The following is an 18,559-nucleotide window of genomic DNA, read 5'->3' on the forward strand; positions in this document are numbered from 1 at the left end:
GACGTTATAATTAAATTCTTGAGTCGCTGACAAAATCGTAGTAGCAGCGTATAGTATATAATGTAAACACAGTGTAAACACCCCCATATTTAGGGGGCTATATTACATGAATTGACCCGGCTATCCCCCACAGACCCCCAAGTTTAATCTGCACTCCCTTGACCCACCTATCCCCCCAGGGGCTGCATATCCATTGTAAAAACCCGGCTATCCCCCCAGGGGCTGCACTCCCTTGACCCGGCTATCCCACAGACCCCCAATCTGCACTCCCTTGACCCAGCTATCAGCCCCCAGACCCCCCAATCTGCACTCCCTTGACCCGCCTATCCCCCAGCCAATCAGAATCCAGCATTTTTGACCTCATTTGCATAAAAAGTGCACTCAGTTGACCCGCCTATCTAGACCCCTTATACTACTTCACTATTCAACTGTGTTACATCAAAAAGAGGAAGTTCATTTTCTACATCAAATTGAGTATTAAAGGATGAAATGGCGATGTCAATATACACACTGCTCAACGCGTTATCGGCAACTCGGTTGTTATCGGACACTCAGTTGATCACAATTTTTTACAGGGTAGTAAATTATTTCAAATAAACTCTGTTAAAATAGAAACAGAGAATGTTCATTGTTATTTTTGTAAACAGAAATAAATATGGATACAAAATAACGCCTCAATATGTATTAGAATAGCATTTGTTAGCCTTGGGAAGGCTTTTTAAAAAGTCAAATCTGTTATATTTTGCAAGTTTCTCTCCAATTGGCATTGCTGTAAATAGCTTCTTTCTTCAAAATCCTTATATTTAACTAGCGTTAATGATTGTCCACAAGAAGACATCGTCAGAATCTTGCAAATATGTTATTAAAGGACAAAAATAGCCCAATTTTAACTTTCAGTATGTTATCGGAAATACGGTTGAATAATTTAGTTTGTTATCGGAAACTTCGGTTTTGGTTATCGGAAACAAAGGTTGAGATAGATTAGGAAAAATATAAAGAAACGACAGAAATCCGCATGAAATCTAAATATATAAAGTGGCTCGCACACAATTCTAATTTTTGGTTATTATTTACCTCTTTTAAGAATATGTAACTTTAAAAAATGCGTGTTTTTGGCATTTCTCACTGAAATCTGCATGATCTTGACCTGTTGTTAAATATTGTATAATAGTTTTAAATTTCATTTCAAGCTACCGAGGTCGCCCTTGGTTAGAGTGTCTGCTCTAGAGTCGCCGAGTAAGGAGTCGATCCTTATACGTTGCTGGTGCGTATCCCAAAGTGGGACGCCGCAATAGGTGCTAGCACAAAAAAGATCCTTCACTGCTCAATGGCCCTAAGTGTCGAGTATAGGACAAGTTTTGTAGCTCTCCGCCGGCAAGTGGTGGCGTCTCCATATGACTTGAAAATTCTCAAGATGGCGTTAAACAACATACAGCCAATCAAGGTGATGAGAGCATAGCGAAAGAACAGTTGCCAGTCATTTTATCGACTTAGCACAGGCGACACCGAGATTTAAGCTCACAACCTTTCCAACACGAATAAATTTATAAGTTTACTGGCCTAAAGCAATTAAAGAGTTCAAACTCAATAAAATTAAGGGTGGTTAAATGTATTTCCAAATAGGGCGTTAGACCAAACTATATGACATAGAATTAAAACTTTTAAGGAGAAAAGAGATTGACATAAAAAATTACGAAATCGTAAACACGGATCTCTAAAGACACCAGAGGTTGTTTAACATACCAAGAAGGAATAATAACCCCCTGATAAACGGTTACATCCAGCAGTGTGCTCTTCGTCATTATTGGCCAGATGCAGTGTGTAAATAGAGCTCATCTCAGATAGATCGAGGGGGGATTCACTTGGATATTGCATTGCGATTGGATGTTTTACTGTAGCAAAATTCTCTGCCCCCCCCCCCGTCCCCCCGCCCAAGTGTAATTGAAAACGCCAATCACTGACTGTAGAAAAAGTTAAACATATGAGGAACTGAAAATGAATCAAACTGTGACGTGATTCCGGGGATCATGGGGGAACTTGATTTTAAAACAAAAATAATAATGTAATACTCAGTATATCATAATACAAAAGTGATTGTTATGATAAATTAAAGATTTACGTCTGAAACCTCCTGAAGCTTAAGGAGGTTAACTTGAATGGAAAACATGAAAAAATGATTAAACAGATAGAATAGTTCTATCATTTATATTATTAATCTTATTTATAACCATTCATATCAAAACAAACTTACGAACCTTACAGACAGCCCTTAAAAATAAATTTCTAACACATTACGTTTGCTTTTTTTTTCAAGAATAGACAGATAATAATGGACTTTTTCCAAACTATTTATGATTAATATCATGTGTTTATGAAGCTAAAGTAAACTTTTTAACCTGCGTTTCCAATAACATACACCCTTCAAAAACCGAATTATCCGGCCACGTATTCAAATAACGAGACATTTTAAATGACTGTTTACTAAGTCAGTTTGATAGAATAAATTAAATTTGAATACTACAAAAGTTAAATTGTGATGACATAATCCAAATTTTTTAAAATAAAATATTATCTGAGAGAGCTGTAGATCTTTTGATTCGGTTTGTGCTTTCTGCTGCTGAAAATATAATTACTTATCTGTCATAGATCACAAACTTCGTTTGCTAAAATTCAAATTGTTATTTTTTAAGAACTGAAAGCCTTGACCGCAGAATATCATGGAATTTCGTCTTTTTTTTTAATCTATTGTTGAAACAGAAGGAAAATTTTTAACCTAGGTTTCCGATAACCTGCACCCGTGAAAAACCGAATTATCCGGCAACTTCAACCGTGTTTCCGATAACATGTTTTTGCCCAACGAAACATTTTAAATGCCCGTAAAATAAACCATAATTTGAATTTTGATACATAACTGCTTATCTAAAGGCTTATGATTGTCCATATAGTTAATAAATCACTTTATTTTATAAAACAAATTGATTCTGACCTCTATAAAGACTAAAATATGTTGACATATTCAAAATTTTTTATTAAATTTCATTTTAAAGAGCTGTAGATCTCTTGAAGGAGTGTGATTTGGATCGTGCTTTTTACCGCTGAAAGTATTATTATTTATCTACCAAAGATCACAAACTTTGTTTGCAGAAGTACACAATTATCATTGAATGAAGAAATTTAAAATCACCTACGTTTTCTATGCATTGTTTTTTCCTGCACCGAGTATCCGATCACAACCGAGTTGCCGATAACGCGTTGAGCAGTGTGATATAATTCATCTAAAGAAGCAGTTGTACACACAAGAAATATTCTGAATTTTATTCGCCACTTTTCAACTCTGTTACATTAAGAAATATTTTTTCTGTGATGTCTAACTATGGACCAGTTTAATTGTTGAGCTGAGTTGGAAAAATAATGGGTAGGGTTGTGTTGAAATATATTTATAATTATTTTCATGAGAAAAAAACTTTTTTTTAAAATATATATCAGGCTTCTTTGTTACCTGGTCACTCAACAGTATACCATTTAATAGAAAACTATTGATGACGGAAAGTTTAGCTGCATTATATTTTGTGATCTTTTAAAGCATTTGATAGTGTTTGGCATGAACGTAATTTATTTAACTTAAAACATGTGGGATTACTGGAAATTTCTGGAGAGTATGGTAGTTTGTGATCTGTCCAAAGCGTTCGACAGAGTGTTAGGGTTTACTTTTTAGCTCACCTGAGCCGAAGGCTCAAATGAGCTTTTCTGATCAAAATTTGTCCGTCGTCTGTCGTCGTCGTTGTTGTCGTTAACATTTCACATTTTCGACTTCTTCTCAAGAACCACTGGGCCAATTTCAACCAAACTTGGCACAAAGTATCCTTAGGTAATGAGAATTCAAGTTTGTTCAAATAAAGGGCCCGCCCCTTTTCAATGAAAGATAATTAAGAAATAATGAAAATTTGATGGTATGATTTAAAAATCTTCTTCTCAAGAACCACTGTTCCAGGAAAGATGAAACTTATAGGGAATCATCCTCAGGTAGTGTAGTTTCAAGTTTGTTCAAATCATGACCCCCCGGGGGTAGGGCGGGGCCACAATGGCAGATCAAAGTTTTACATAGAAATATATAGGAAAATTCTTTAAAAATCTTTTTCTCAAGAACCACTGTGCCAGGAAATATGAAACTTATAGGGAAGCATCCTCAGGTAGTGTAGATTCAGATTTGTTTAAATCATGCCCCCCAGGGTAGGACACGGCCACAATAGCCGATCAAAGTTTTACATAGAAATATATAGGAAAATTCTTTAAAAATCTTCTTCTCAATAAACACTGTGCCAGGAAAGATGAAACTTATAGGGAAGCATCCTCAGGTAGTGTAGATTCAAGTTTGTTCTAATCATGACCCCTGAGGGTAGGGCAGGGCCACAATGGCCGATCAACGTTTTACACAGAAATATATAGAAAAATTCTTTAAAAATCTTCTTCTCAAGAAACACTATGCCAGGAAATATGAAACTTATAGGGAAACATCCTCAGGTAGTGTAGATTCAGGTTTGTTCACATCATGACCCCTGGGGGTAGGGTACGTTAGGGCCACAATGGGCGATCAAATTTACATAAAAATATATAGGGAAATCCTCTAAAAATTTTCTTCTCAAGAAGCAAAGTCATGAATGATCAAATTTTTATGGAAGCAACCTCAGGTAGTGTAGATTCAGGTTTGTACAAATCATGACCCCCTGGGGTAGGGCGGGGCCACAATGGCTGATCAAAGCATATATATTGGAAAATTCTTTTAAAATCTTCTTCTTAAGAATAGCAAAGGCATGAATGATCATATTTTTTTGGAAGCATCCTCAGGTAGTGGACATTCAATTTTGTTCAAATCATAACCGCTGGGGGTAGGGCGGGGCCACAACATGGAATCCAAGTTTTACATAGAAACATGTAGAAAAAAATCTTTAAAATTCTTCTTTTCAAGAATAGCAAAGCCTTGATTAGTCCTATTCATATGGAAGCATTCTCAAGTAGTGTAGATTCAATTTTGTTCATGTCAGATCCCTGGGGGTATAGGGCCAGCCACAATGCAAGTTCAAATGTAAAGGGCAATAAAGGCACAGGTAGTCAAAGAAATATGCAAGCATCCTTAGTTAGTTAGATTCAAGTTTGTTCAAATCATACCCTCTATTTTTTACGGACTGGTTGGGACCACTATTGGGTTTAAACTTTTCAATAATTAAATTGATTTCTGCCTTTTTTCTAGCCACATTGCTCAGGTGAGCGGTGTGGCCCATGGGCCTCTTGTTAAATTAAGGACATACGGTTTTTGTGAAAATATTCTTACCTGTATTGAGAGTCACTTATATAATAGAAGGCAAAAAGTTATGTATAAAGCTATTTTTCGTGTGGTAGAAACACTAATGCTGGTGTATTACAAGGATCAGTTCTGGTCCTTTACTTTTTTGATTTTATGTGAATGATGTATCAGAAAACATTATTTCTTTATGTAGATTGTTTGCAGATGACAACTTGTTGCAAAGTTCCTCATAGAATGTTGCAACTAATGAATATGTTTTAAATTTCTATTACAGTAAAACACGGTGAAAGCGAAGTCCTGGGGACCTGTGAATTTAATTCGCTATATCCGTAATTCGTTATATCCGTATAACGAATTCGTATAACCATATATAGCAAATTCGCAATATGCATGTTTTCCTTCAAGTGTTACAATCAAATATGTTAGGGAAGCAAATATTACAAAACATACCTTCGATAACTAAGGTTTTATTACGAATTGAATTTTATATACAAATGCTGAGAGAAAATAAAGTCAGTTCAATTATTCAAATTTTGAAATCTTTGCAAGTTCGTTATAAAAGATTTAAAATTCATTATATTTAACCTCTACGGGACTCAAAATCAGTTCGCTATATCCGTAAATTCGTTATATCAGAGTTCGTTATAACTGTAAAATTTTACAAAGATCTGTTAAGAATTTTGCCGGGGACCCAGAAAAACTTCGTTATATCCGTGAATTCGCTATATCCGTGTTCGTACTTAACGTGTTTTACTGTACTAGTAAGATATTCTTGCGATTCTGCGATTTGCTGATGTCAGATGACATAGATGGCCTTGCAGGGAAAGAGGCTGAGCTAACCAGCTTGGTGAGTCGCCTTGACCAAGCAGCCAGCTTCTGCATATGGCATGGAAATAAGTGCAGAAAAACAAAGCTGATGACCAACAACACTCAAAGCATCACCTCAAAAGTCAAGGTCATCGGAATATGTCTGGAAACAGTGAAGACATTTTGAAATGTTGATTAACTTAGTGATAACTTCAGGCTTTATGAGGTTTGATCACCTGACCAACCACATTTTGAAAAATAAAACTCAAAATTGATTTAAGTTAGTTCAAAGTGCTTTGAATTTTCATTTAGTAAGTACATGACACAAGTTTCTTTGTTAAAAGAAAACTGATTCTTTAAAAATTCAAAATACCTAATTTTGTAAAACTATCATAGAAAATTGTATACTGTAGTGATAAGTTTTGCTTATAACTCCAGCGATCATTATGACATTTATAGTTTAATAGTTGTTTTTTTTTAATCAGGAAGCAATATACATTCGTTTTGCTAATGGAAGGTTTAAATACATTTTATTTACAGTAAATATTTGCTAAAAGCATTGTGGGGTTTTTTTTTATCAGTGGTGTTACTTTCTAATCTAATTGCAATGAATCATGCAAAAAAAAAAAAAAAAAAAAAAAAAAAAACCAAGGACCATTGGTTTGGAATAATGGTCCTTGGTTTTATTTATTTATTATTTATCTATTAATTTTTGAAAGACCAAAACTGTAGGAAGAAAAGCAATTTGAAAGTGTTCAATAGAAATTTCTATTTTTAGTAACAATGGCAACACTTTTCATCAAAAATGATGCACTTAATTATGTACATTTACCAGAACCTAAGCATAGTCTACTTGTGTGCCAAGATAATTAAATAGGAGAAGCATTTAAAAGGAATTTCACAGAATTTTCTATTTTAAGTGACCATAAAAACATTAAAATCAAAAACCAATATAAAGAATCGAGTAACTTAGTGTAGTCTACTAGTGTGCACCCAAAGTTATTTTGAAATCAAACCAAAACTGTAGGAGGAGTAGCATTTTGAAAATTGTATACAGAATGACAGACAGATGGACAGACAACTGGCACCTTGCCATTACATAAGCTCTTCTGAGACCTGTTTTACAAAAGAACTTATGACTAAGATCAAAAACTCATGCTGAATAGATTGTAAAATTTTGAAAATAAATTGTTCTTTTGAATCTAGACTTGGTAAGTTTGAACTTTTTTACCCCTTGATTCTTGAAAAAAAAGTCTCTTAATGACTTAATTCAAGTTTTGATATAATAAAATACTGAAAATAATTTTGAAATGTGAAAAAGGCTACATACCAAATGACACAAAGCAGATGGACATTAACAAGACAATTTTTGACCATAAAAGAGACTTTATTCAGCCTTCTGTTCAGGTATGTTAAAAATCTCTTAAACAGATTTTACGTACTTTAGAATAACAATGATGCAAAATAAACAAAATTAATACATTTATTCTATTTTTTTTACACAGCATGATAGATATTTTAAAAAGTTTTCAAGTTCTGTGAGCAATTTCTCTTATTCAGTTGTCTGTCGCATAAATGAAAAAATCTTTTGAGAATGCATCCATTACTTTTGTAGAGACTTCTACGTAACTGATTCATTTTAATATTTAAATTGAGGAACACTATAAATACACCCTGAATCAGCTTTGTTCTGGTGCCTTTGGTTTGATGAACCTCCCCTGGACAAATATCCTGGGGACACATAGATCCTCCTTTTTATTGACTGTATCTCTTTGTATGTACTCACACTGACTCAAGGTCATATCAAATCCACATCTCTTCACAAGATCTAACACTCTGTCTGAAAAAAATAATAAATTTTCATCATTTAAAACATTTCAAATTGGTTAAAAAACAATGGTGAAATGTAAACAATATTTGGGCACAGGTTGAAATAGTGATTAGAGGACTCAACAAGCCTAATGCTTTCTATCATGTATTCTTATCTTTTCTTACCCTCATCCAAATATGGCTTACAAGTATTTCAAAACAATAACATGTATTTTATATATACCATTTAAAACATCACCTTTTGAAGCCCCAACTTAGAGCCTGGTACCTTAATTTGAACAAATTGAATCTATTCTAATTGATTATACCATATCAGAAATAATCTTAGTTCTTCCTGAGTAAAATATTTTATGATCATTTATTGAAGCCTCGCCCTTTCCTACGGGCTGTGAATTCTTCATGACATGTATAAATCTATTCATATATTAACCTTAGGATGCCTCCAAATCTGGTTAATCATCATTTTGTTATCTTGAGAAAAATTGTAAAGGGAGAGGGTTCTTTATTGAGAAAAAAAGGTGCCTGGACACAGATTTGAAGATAAGATTTTATAAAATTTTGGTTAATATCGGAAACACATGGAAATATAATATCAAACTTATTTTATCAGGAAATTATTGAATTTCAAAATATGAATTTTGGGACATGTTTGTATGATTGACACATCCTTGCACTTTCACTAAACCCAGGAGCTATGATTTAAATCATTTTAAATCAGAGAGCTTCCACATTGTTACACCGAAACTTTCTGTTTTTAAATAAAAACGCCCAAAGTTTCCAACAAAGTTTATTTTGTATTCCCGTGTAACACTTTACACACAGGACCTGACTGAGTAACTAATTGAACACACAAATTCTATGCTAAATATTAAGAACTGCCCAAACTACAGACTGCCAATCACTGCTAAATTAACCCGTTAATTTTGAACACTATGAATTCTGCATTTTCTCATGGCCAGCACTTCAGACATTCAATCCCCCTGAGACTCGGGTGATAAAAGTCAGCAATGCTGATACAAGAGCTAAATTTCCCAGCCAAATCTTAATGAGCGGTCAAGACCTTATCACATAAACAGATCACTGCAGTCTGTAGCTTAGAGTAATTACTACAAATCAACAAGATTAAGATAATATAAATCAAGCATTAATTATACAAACAATTTCACACTAAATTTCACTTTAACACCTCCCTTCTAAAGATAAAAATTTAACTGTCAATAGTTGAATTTTTTCCAAGTTCATAATTCTGTATATAGCAACATTAAATTTAACCAGTCACTAAATTCACTTTAGCCAGTCCAAATAAGTATTAAACAGTTAATAGCAATTAATCATCAAAAGAACATTATAAATCCAAAATGAATTTCACTATTAATCCAAACTGAATGCACTTGAATTTTATGAATATAAAATTTTCACAAAAATTGCCCATAATTCACAAACACATGTCACTTTTCAGATTCTTGATAATCCGTCTGCATTTGTGTTTTTGCTTCCTCTCTTATATCTAACTTCAAAGGTGTACGATTGTAATGCGAGGGCCCAACGTAAAAGTCTCTGATTTTTATTCTTCAAGCGATGCAACCATGTTAGTGGATTGTGATCTGTTTCTACGTAAAACTTCCTCCCCTCTAGGTAATACGAAAACGATCCAATGGCCCAAACGATAGCTAATAATTCCTTCTCTATCGTTGAATAGTTCTTTTCCCTTGGAAGTAACTTCTTACTAAGGTAAGCAACTGGGTGATCACCATCTGGCAACTGTTGGCTCAGGACAGCCCCAATTGCGTTATTACTCGCATCTGTTTGTAGTACAAACGGTAAATTGAAATTCGGATTGACCAAAACAGGAGCTGTCATCAGGGCCTCCTTCAGTTTCTTGAATGACTGCACTTCCCTCTCCGTCCATTTTAATTCTGTGGGCTGACTTTTTCTCAGTAGATCAGTCAGTGGTACAGTTATGTCCGCATAATTTCCTATATACTGGCGATAGTATCCAGTTAATCCCAAGAATGATCTTAATTCCTTCTTTGTCAAGGGAAGCGGAAAATCCTCCATGGCCTTCAATTTCCTAGGGTCTGGTCTAATTGTCCCTCCACCAACTATGTGTCCTAAACAGATGATTTCTGCTGCTCCCAACTTACATTTTGATGGTCTGATGGTAAGATTGGCCTCATAAATACGCTGAAGTAGCTCTGTTACATGTTTGATATGGTCTTCCCACGTCTGACTGTAGACAATTATGTCATCAAAGTACGCAACAGTATTTTGAGTTCCATCTAAAATACGATCCATAAGTCTTATGAATGATGCTGGAGACGTCTTCATACCAAACGGCATCACTGTAAACTCGAAAAGGCCAAATGGGGTGATGAAGGCGGATTTCTCGCGTGTTTCCTTTGCCAGAGGAACTTGCCAGTAGCCTTTTGTTAGATCAAATCTACTCAAATATTTTGCACTTCCAATTTTCTCAAATATATCACTCATGCGTGGAATGGGATAAGGGTCCATGAGAGTTATTTCATTCAATTTTCTATAATCAACACATATTCTAATTGTCCCATCAGGCTTGTTGACAAGGACAATTGGTGAGGCCCACGGACTTTTGGATGGTGTAATAAGTCCTTGTTCTAACATTTCATTCAAAGACTCCTTCACTTCCTGTTTCTTAGCTTCCGGTATCCTGTAAGGTCTCTGAGTAATTGGATTCTCAGACGTTGTTTTGATTGTATGTGAGATAACATCACACTTTCCCGGCTTTGATGTGAAAATTCTTGAAAATTTCTGACAAACATCCCTTAAACTCTGTCTCTGCACTTGTGTCAGCCCATGTCCAAAGACAAGATCTGAAATGGTTTCTGTGGTGTCGTTGGGAAATTGCTGTTCAAGTCCAATTTCATTTTCTGTTGCTGCCAGCAATGTAGCCCGGTTATAAGGACGAAGTAAATTGATATGGTAAGTAACAAGTCCACGTCGTCCTCCAACATTGATTTTATAGTTAACATCATTTACCTTGTTAACCACACGAAACGGTCCTTTCCACTGAGCGGACATCTTGCCAGGTTCAGTCGGGAGTAAAACGAGTACTTCATCACCAGGACGCAAAGTCCTTTTGGATGCTGAGCGATCATACCAATCTTTGATCTTCGACTGCCTCATTTCCAAGTTGTTTTGCACGAGTTGTGTCACATCAGCCAGTTTGTTTCGGATGTTGACGACATGATCTATCTCTGATGTTTTTATTTCCTCCTCACCAGTCATGAAGCTCTTTAAAACACTAAGAGGACCACGTACTGGCCATCCGTACAACAGGTCAAATGGTGAAAAACCAGTCTCCTCATGCGGGACTTCTCTGTACGCGAAAAGTACATAGGGAAGTAGTACATCCCAATCTTCGCCATTCTCCATACACAACTTTTTCAACATTGATTTTAATGTTCCATTAAATCTTTCAACTTTGCCATTAGCCTGCGGGTGATAAGGCGTTGTAGTTATTCCCTTGATTTTGATTTTCTCATATAAATCTTTCAGGAGCGCACTTGTGAAATTTGATCCTTGGTCAGTGAGAATGGTTTTAGGAATTCCAACTCGACTAAATAATGTAATGAGAGTGTCGGCTATTCGTTCAGCTTCACAACTTGGTAAAGCAAAAGCTTCTGGGTATCTCGTAGCTTCATCAATGACAGTCAGAATGTATTTGTTACCTTGAGTTGTCCTACTGAGTGGGCCAACGATGTCCATTGCGATCTTTGAAAACGGATCAGTTATGATAGGTGTGTTGACCATAGGAGCTCTTTCCGCACTTCTTTTTGCCACTTTTTGACAAGTGTCACATTCTGCGCAGTAGTCCGACACATCTTGGAACAATCCAGGCCAATAAAATGACGCAAGAATACGTTGTTTGGTCTTCTCAGTTCCTAAATGTCCAGCTATTGGCTGATCATGTGCCAGCTTCATCACTGCTTTTCTTAGCGATGCTGGAAGTACCACTTGTGTTCCCGACAGATTCTTTTTCTTGGAAGTCCATTTTCGTTTCAATATGTCATTCTCCCAGTAAAACGCTTTATGTTCTGTCTCAGTTTGCGATACATTTTTGAATGCTTTATCCCTACAATTTTGGAGTGTTGGGTCTTGTTTCTGAAGATTCGATAGTTTATTTCCATTCACCACGCTCAACTTTTCCAATGAAATTTCCGGTAAATCAAGGTTCACTTCACCAGCCTCATCGTTAGTTATCACGACGTTTAAGTCCCTTGGTACGACATCACATTTATTCATGCGATTTTTGGCACTTAATTCATTTTGTTCTTGTTCTTTTGCTTTGGCTCTCGTAACCACAGCTGCAACTTTGTTCCTCTCCAGAACATCTATTCCCAATAAACCATCTGCAACCAGATCAGGTACTAAACCTACCTGAACATGTCCCTTAAACATTGGTGTTTCCAGGTTAACCACAGCTAACTTAGCCTCGAATGGCTGTCCAATAGCTGTAACCAAGGAAGTAGTTTGTCCATGTAGAACACATTTTGGATCAACAAGATCCTCCCGCAATAGCGTCATAGATGCTCCAGTGTCCTTGACCATTGACACTTCCACATCATCCACTTTCCCCGGAACATAATGTAAACCCCATAATGCTCCTTTCACGAAACACGACGCTAGATTACCTTTCTTTGGGCATTTGTTTGCATAATGTCCAAAGTTCCCACAGCTAAAACATTTCACTTTTTCCAAACTTTTCTGTTTTCCGGAGTTCCCCTGTTCCTGGCTCTTCTTCTCACCTAACACTTTAGGATTTAGAAGTTTTCTGTCCTCGGCCGATTTTGTTGGTAGAATGTAATCCTCAGCAGCTTCAACTAACTCACTACTTCCCTTATTCCGTCTAATCCACTGGGCTTGTTGAGGAGATAATGCCTTTAAGAAATACTCTTCTCGGAACTTTTGTACGGGATCTTTCTCATCAATGAAACGACTCAAATACAGATCTATTCTCGACATTAATCCTCTGTAAGTTTCTCCTGGTCTACGTTTAATTTCCTCCAGGAACTGAAAGTAGTCTGCTGATTTTTAAAGAATTTTCCTATATATTTCTATGTAAAACTTTGGTCGGCCATTTTGGCCCCGCCCTACCCCCGGGGGTCATGATTTGAACAAACTTGAATCTACACTACCTGAGCATGTTTCCATATAAATATGATGAATTATGGCTATGTCATTCTTGAGAAGAAGATTTTTAAAGAATTTTCCTATATATTTCTATGTAAAACTTTGGTCGGCCATTTTGGGCCCGCCCTTACCCGGGGGGTCATGATTTGAACAAACTTGAATCTACACTACATGAGCATGCTCCCATATAAATATGATGAATTATGGCTTTGTCATTCTTGAGAAGAAGATTTTTAAAGAATTTTCCTATATATTTCTATGTAAAACTTTGGTCGGCCATTTTGGCCCCGCCCTACCCCCGGGGGTCATGATTTGAACAAACTTGAATCTACACTACCTGAGGATGTTTCCCCATAAGTTTCATCTTTCCTGGCACAGTGGTTCTTGAGAAGAAGATTTTTAAAATATACCACTAAATTTTCATTAATTCCCAATTATCTCCCCTTGAATAAGGGCGTGGCCCTTCATTTGAACAAACTTGAATCCCCTTCACCCAAGGATACTTTGTGGCAAGTTTGGTTGAAATTGGCCCAGTGGTTCTTGAGAAGAAGTCGAAAATGTGAAAAGTTTACAGACAGACAGACGGACAGACAGACGGACAGACGGACGCCGGACAAAATGTGATCAGAAAAGCTCACTTGAGCCTTCGGCTCAGGTGAGCTAAAAACAGCAAACAAACAACCTGTACATGTACCTGTCAGTATCTTGTTAATTACCTGTAGAGAAGTAGTAGGCCCTGGTCCCATCCTGTCTGACATAGAAATTTTCTGATAGCTTATGACCTGACGCAAACCTCAGCATGGCATAATCATACAGACCATAGTCCCTAAATAACAGACTGCCTCCAGGTTTCATCACCTAAATGTAAAAATTGTTTGCAAATCATGGAATCCTTGACAAATGAATGAACAAGTAAAATAAATATCAACCTGAGTTTACTCAGGTGACTTAAAAATTTTGCCTTTGATTTAAAAAAAATCTTTGCTGTTTGTATATAACCTGAAATCTGCTAGTAAGATCTTTGTTCATACTATTAAGAGTTTTACCATAAAATGTAAAGTACACTGTACTTCTTCAAAGCTGAATCTCAACCAATGTTTGGACTTGACATACATGATTAATTAATGAAAATATCTTTTTAATATACATTTACATGTAATATAATTCTCAAAAATCATAATTATTTATTTTGTAATTTATCACAGTACTTTTAAAGAAACGTAATCACCTTAATAATGTTAGATAAAGCTGCCTCCATTTTGTCTGGGTGTATGGCTGACAGGACGAAGATAATAGACACTACATCTACCGAGTCCTGAGGGATGGACACACTCAGATGATCCTTAGTGAGGTCACACTGGAAGGCACAGCACCGAGTCGAGTCATACTCAGGATTATCCTACATGAAACATAATTCATCACATTAATTTCATGATTTTTAAAATCAGACCTAAAGAAATGCACATTTTTTACAATTTAAATAATTTAAATTCAAGATTTATGTTTCATTAAATAATGAAACAAATTTAAAGTGAACAAAAGCATTTTTCTAATTTTCCTAAAAAGGTTTGCATAACAAGGGAGAAAACTCTTGCATATATTTTCAGAAGTTTCTTATTTACAAAAGTTATCTCTCTTTGTTCATGAGCTATGTAAAGAGTATAATGTTATCCTGCCTAAAGAAAAGTTTTTGATTTATATAAAAGGACAAATCTTGCAAACCAAAAAAAATGGATATACACATGTATTTTAAATCTATTTCAAAAGTAAAAGATGCAATAAATTTCTAAAATATCTAAAAAATGGAAAACTTTCTAAGATGTTCAATATTTTACCCCTTTGGCCATCATGCTTATAAATCTAGATACATATTTAACACTATGTCATGTATGTAGGACATTATAATGAAACCTTAAATAAAAATTTTAAGCTATGAAGTAAAAATTATTCATTCTAATTATTTAAACATGGTTCAGTTGAAATTTAATTTGAAACAAAAAAGTTTGTTGGTATGGTAAAAGCTGTCCTTTGGTTTCATACAAAATAAAATACCTTGACAAACTGAACAGCTCTGGGAGAGAAATCACAGGCGTAGAAGAAGAGCGATTTGTCCTCTTGTAACAGTGGCCAGATAAAGTTCCCCACCCCACAGCCCACCTCTAGTATAATCCTCTGACCTGTCTGTATAAACAAAGCAATTAATACCGAGAATTGTTAGATACACAAAAAAACTTATTTCTCTAGATATAATATCTCTTGCAACGATAAATATCACTATTGGAACATGTATCTAATTACGCTGAATACACTGAATTCTGCAAATTATTTTTTTAGAGATTGTGCAATTGAACACAATACCCTTTTTTAAATTTAATTTTTGAATAAAAGAATTATGAAAAATTTTAATTCTGGTGTCTATAATAATCGGGTAAATATTTTTGATTATTACCTCTGTATCAGTTGGACACAGATCATCAAACTCCCGCTTTGTCCAATGCCGGTCCTTAAAGAACTTTGTGGTGTTCCTCTTGTAGAATAGGTCCCAGTTTTTCTGAGCCTCTTTTTCAAGTTTGTTCTGTTTAAAATCAGACACACAGGTCACATCTTTTTTCAGTTTTGCGATTTCCTCTGGGGTGAGAGTTCGAGCAGAGTGACCAAAATTCTCCTCACAGTCATTGCTGGCTAATGCCTTCTCAGATTTCTTAACTTCTGCTTTTGAGTCTGCAGTGACTGTCATTTGCTTTACTTGAACATTTACAGAATCTGCTAATGAGTCATCTACACCTAGTTCTGAATTATGAGATGAATTTTCATTTAACTCATTTCCTTCTCCTACATTACATGTACACTTGTTTTCCATTTTATTTTAAGATGACAATATTCCACAATTTTTTTTTCCTAGCCCCCCAAAAATCTAAAAAGTAACTTTGATCAATTAATGCCCAACATGAAGTAAAGGAACACAACTGCATCCAGTTAATTTGTTAAATTCTTTCAAGATCAACGACTCTTTTTCAAACATTTGCTCAAACTGTTCCTCGGTTTCATGATCATAGCCAATCAGATGACAGATACCATGTGTTATCATGACAGGTAAAATTTCCTGTATCTTCTGGTTGTTATGACGACACTGTCTGTTAATGTACGGAATTCCCAGATATATATCTCCCAAGTCTAACACACCATGAATTGGTGTGGGGGGCAATTTTCCAGGCACAAGATCTTCGTAAAATGGAAATGCTAAAACGTCAGTTGGTTGTGGCTTTCCTCTGTATTGAGTGTTTATGCTGGTTATTTCTCTGTTATTAACACAGGTTACGGACACGTCATAAGATTCAACTCCAAACAACTTACGCAGGAGGTTAATTTGGGATTTCAACAGGCATGTATCAAGGGAAACTACTCTTTGCAGATTTTCAAACAGCAAGGACATATTACTCTTTCAAAAGTTTTCATCACCTGCAATAGATACATATTTTTATTACACTTAATTACCTGAAATGGAAAGAAATATTCTTTTCTGAATGAACACTACCTGGATATGAATGTGTTATGTTACTTTGTTAACATCACACAGAAAATTAACCATGTTAACCTAGCAACATTGAATATGTATTGACTGCAAGGTTTCAAGGGCAACATGTATTTTTGTTGGACCCAAGAAACAGTGAGTCTACACTTTAAATGCACTATGTCCAAGAACCATGAGTCAATAAGGTTTGTTAAGGACACCTTTTACTTTTTATTTTGAAATATTGTGACATAAATTTTGTTGCATCTAAAGGCCTCAGGCAAAGTGAAAACATGTATTGGTAATAATTTTATGTTTTCAACCCTCAAAAGTCATTGTAATGTTTTTTTAAATACCGTATAAGTGGAAATTTTAGCGAGACGCAAATTTAGCGTTTTTTCCTTAAAAGTGGGTAATTCATTTTTAGCGCGAGTTAATTTTAGCAATTTTAAAATGCCTACTAAAGCAGTATTACAAATATTAAAATGCAATTAATTTTTAGTGGTATGCAATATTAGCGATCTCATGACCCTCGCTAATATTGCCAAAATTAAATCCTCGCTAAAAATTCTACTTATACGGTATTGAATTCTATTGCAATTATCAATTTCTGTGAGAAAAATTATCTTCCATTTTAAAAGAACACTACATTGTAAAACCTATCTAGCCCTCTTAAAAAGTTCAATCTTTATAAATAACAAATTAACTCAATCTAAAGGCCAATTCTGAATTTTAAGAAATTGAATGTGCTTGTTGATAGCATTTTCATTGATTTTTCTTATCATGAAATTCATCAGAATTATTCATAACTTACTCCTGTTTAATATCTACATTAAAAACGAAATCCACAATTCAAAGTGTCAATAAGCAAAATCACCCTAGCCATACAGACACCTGTATTTTCATTTTTATTTTATTTATTATACATTTATTGCATGATAGTGAGGGAAATATGAAGACTTATTCAGCCAAGAAAAATCATATTCACTAGGTGTTCCGAAGAGGTGGAATATGATGAAAAGCGTGCCGACGACAGGAAATATGAAGTTTTACGGCCCGATCACGTGATAACCTAGGACCAATCAGATAACACGTTGTGTAGAATATTTATAATGAGGTATAATAATATAAATTATTAATATTTTTTGGTGAAAGTGCTCATGTTTGGTCAATGCAGAACCTTTTGCAATTTTACAGAAAATTATCTGACATTGCAAAACAAAAGTACATGTATTGGTCAAATGGCAAAGAGGTTTGGTCAAAGTGCCACATAAAACTTCCTACAGAAAATCCTTTTGAAACCTTTCCTAATTTTGGTTGTTTTTAAATAACTGAGGAACTGGGGAAGGTTTTGAAAATGATGAGTTTATCTGCCTAAATTAAATCTAATATATTTTCCAGAAAAAAATATATAATCATGTGTTTGACAGATACTTTAGGATGATTTTTTTAAAAAGATTGTCATTGGGCCCTTTGACCAAAACAAGGGGATACAATGACTAAAATTGGGGGGAGGGGGGCAGTGTATAATTCTGTTGGGGGAGGGGGACTAAGGCTTTGACTGGCTTTTCAAGTTTTATTTAGAAAATCTATAAAAATTGTTACTTATAGGCCTACAGTAATGTATGGTAAAATTAATTTTGAGGTGTAATTGAGATGCAGTGTATGTAGGAATATTTTAGACTATTTAAAATAATAAAACATGTACTTTTCAAAAGACTTGCAGTGAAGCCAACTAATTTTGATTACAGTAAGTTTTCCTTACAGTTTCAGGAAAAAGGATAAAGTTGATCAGATTTTTGTCAAAATACAATTTATTTTTTAATTTATAAGCTAGGGAAAAATTGTAAGGAAACATCTTTTAAACAATTTTAAGCTAGAGAAAAGTTGTAAGGAAAAAACTTACAAATTGCTGATCTGTTCGTCATCATGCTTTTCAGGTT

At 35.0% G+C, this 18,559-nt stretch overlaps 2 protein-coding genes across 2 annotated transcripts; both read right to left on the minus strand.

Annotated features, from left to right (window-relative positions):
• Positions 1-7,518: 7,518 nt before the first annotated feature.
• On the minus strand, positions 7,519-16,049 carry LOC134235292 (tRNA N(3)-methylcytidine methyltransferase METTL6-like). The gene is made up of 5 exons (XM_062717453.1): positions 15,555-16,049; positions 15,158-15,286; positions 14,334-14,504; positions 13,822-13,963; positions 7,519-7,949 (listed from the first exon to the last, which is right to left on the minus strand). The coding sequence occupies exons 1-5, from the start codon at positions 15,963-15,965 to the stop codon at positions 7,789-7,791; spliced, it is 1,014 nt and encodes a 337-aa protein (XP_062573437.1). The 5' UTR covers positions 15,966-16,049; the 3' UTR covers positions 7,519-7,788.
• On the minus strand, positions 15,987-18,556 carry LOC134235478 (endoribonuclease YbeY-like). The gene is made up of 2 exons (XM_062717638.1): positions 18,523-18,556; positions 15,987-16,564 (listed from the first exon to the last, which is right to left on the minus strand). The coding sequence occupies exon 2, from the start codon at positions 16,536-16,538 to the stop codon at positions 16,041-16,043; it is 498 nt and encodes a 165-aa protein (XP_062573622.1). The 5' UTR covers positions 16,539-16,564; positions 18,523-18,556; the 3' UTR covers positions 15,987-16,040.
• Positions 18,557-18,559: the final 3 nt, after the last annotated feature.

Source organism: Saccostrea cucullata, unplaced genomic scaffold, assembly GCF_032062105.1.
Source record: "Saccostrea cucullata isolate Sc308-1 unplaced genomic scaffold, CSIRO_AGI_Scuc_v1 ctg2585, whole genome shotgun sequence".
Taxonomy (NCBI): Eukaryota; Metazoa; Mollusca; class Bivalvia; order Ostreida; family Ostreidae; genus Saccostrea; species Saccostrea cuccullata.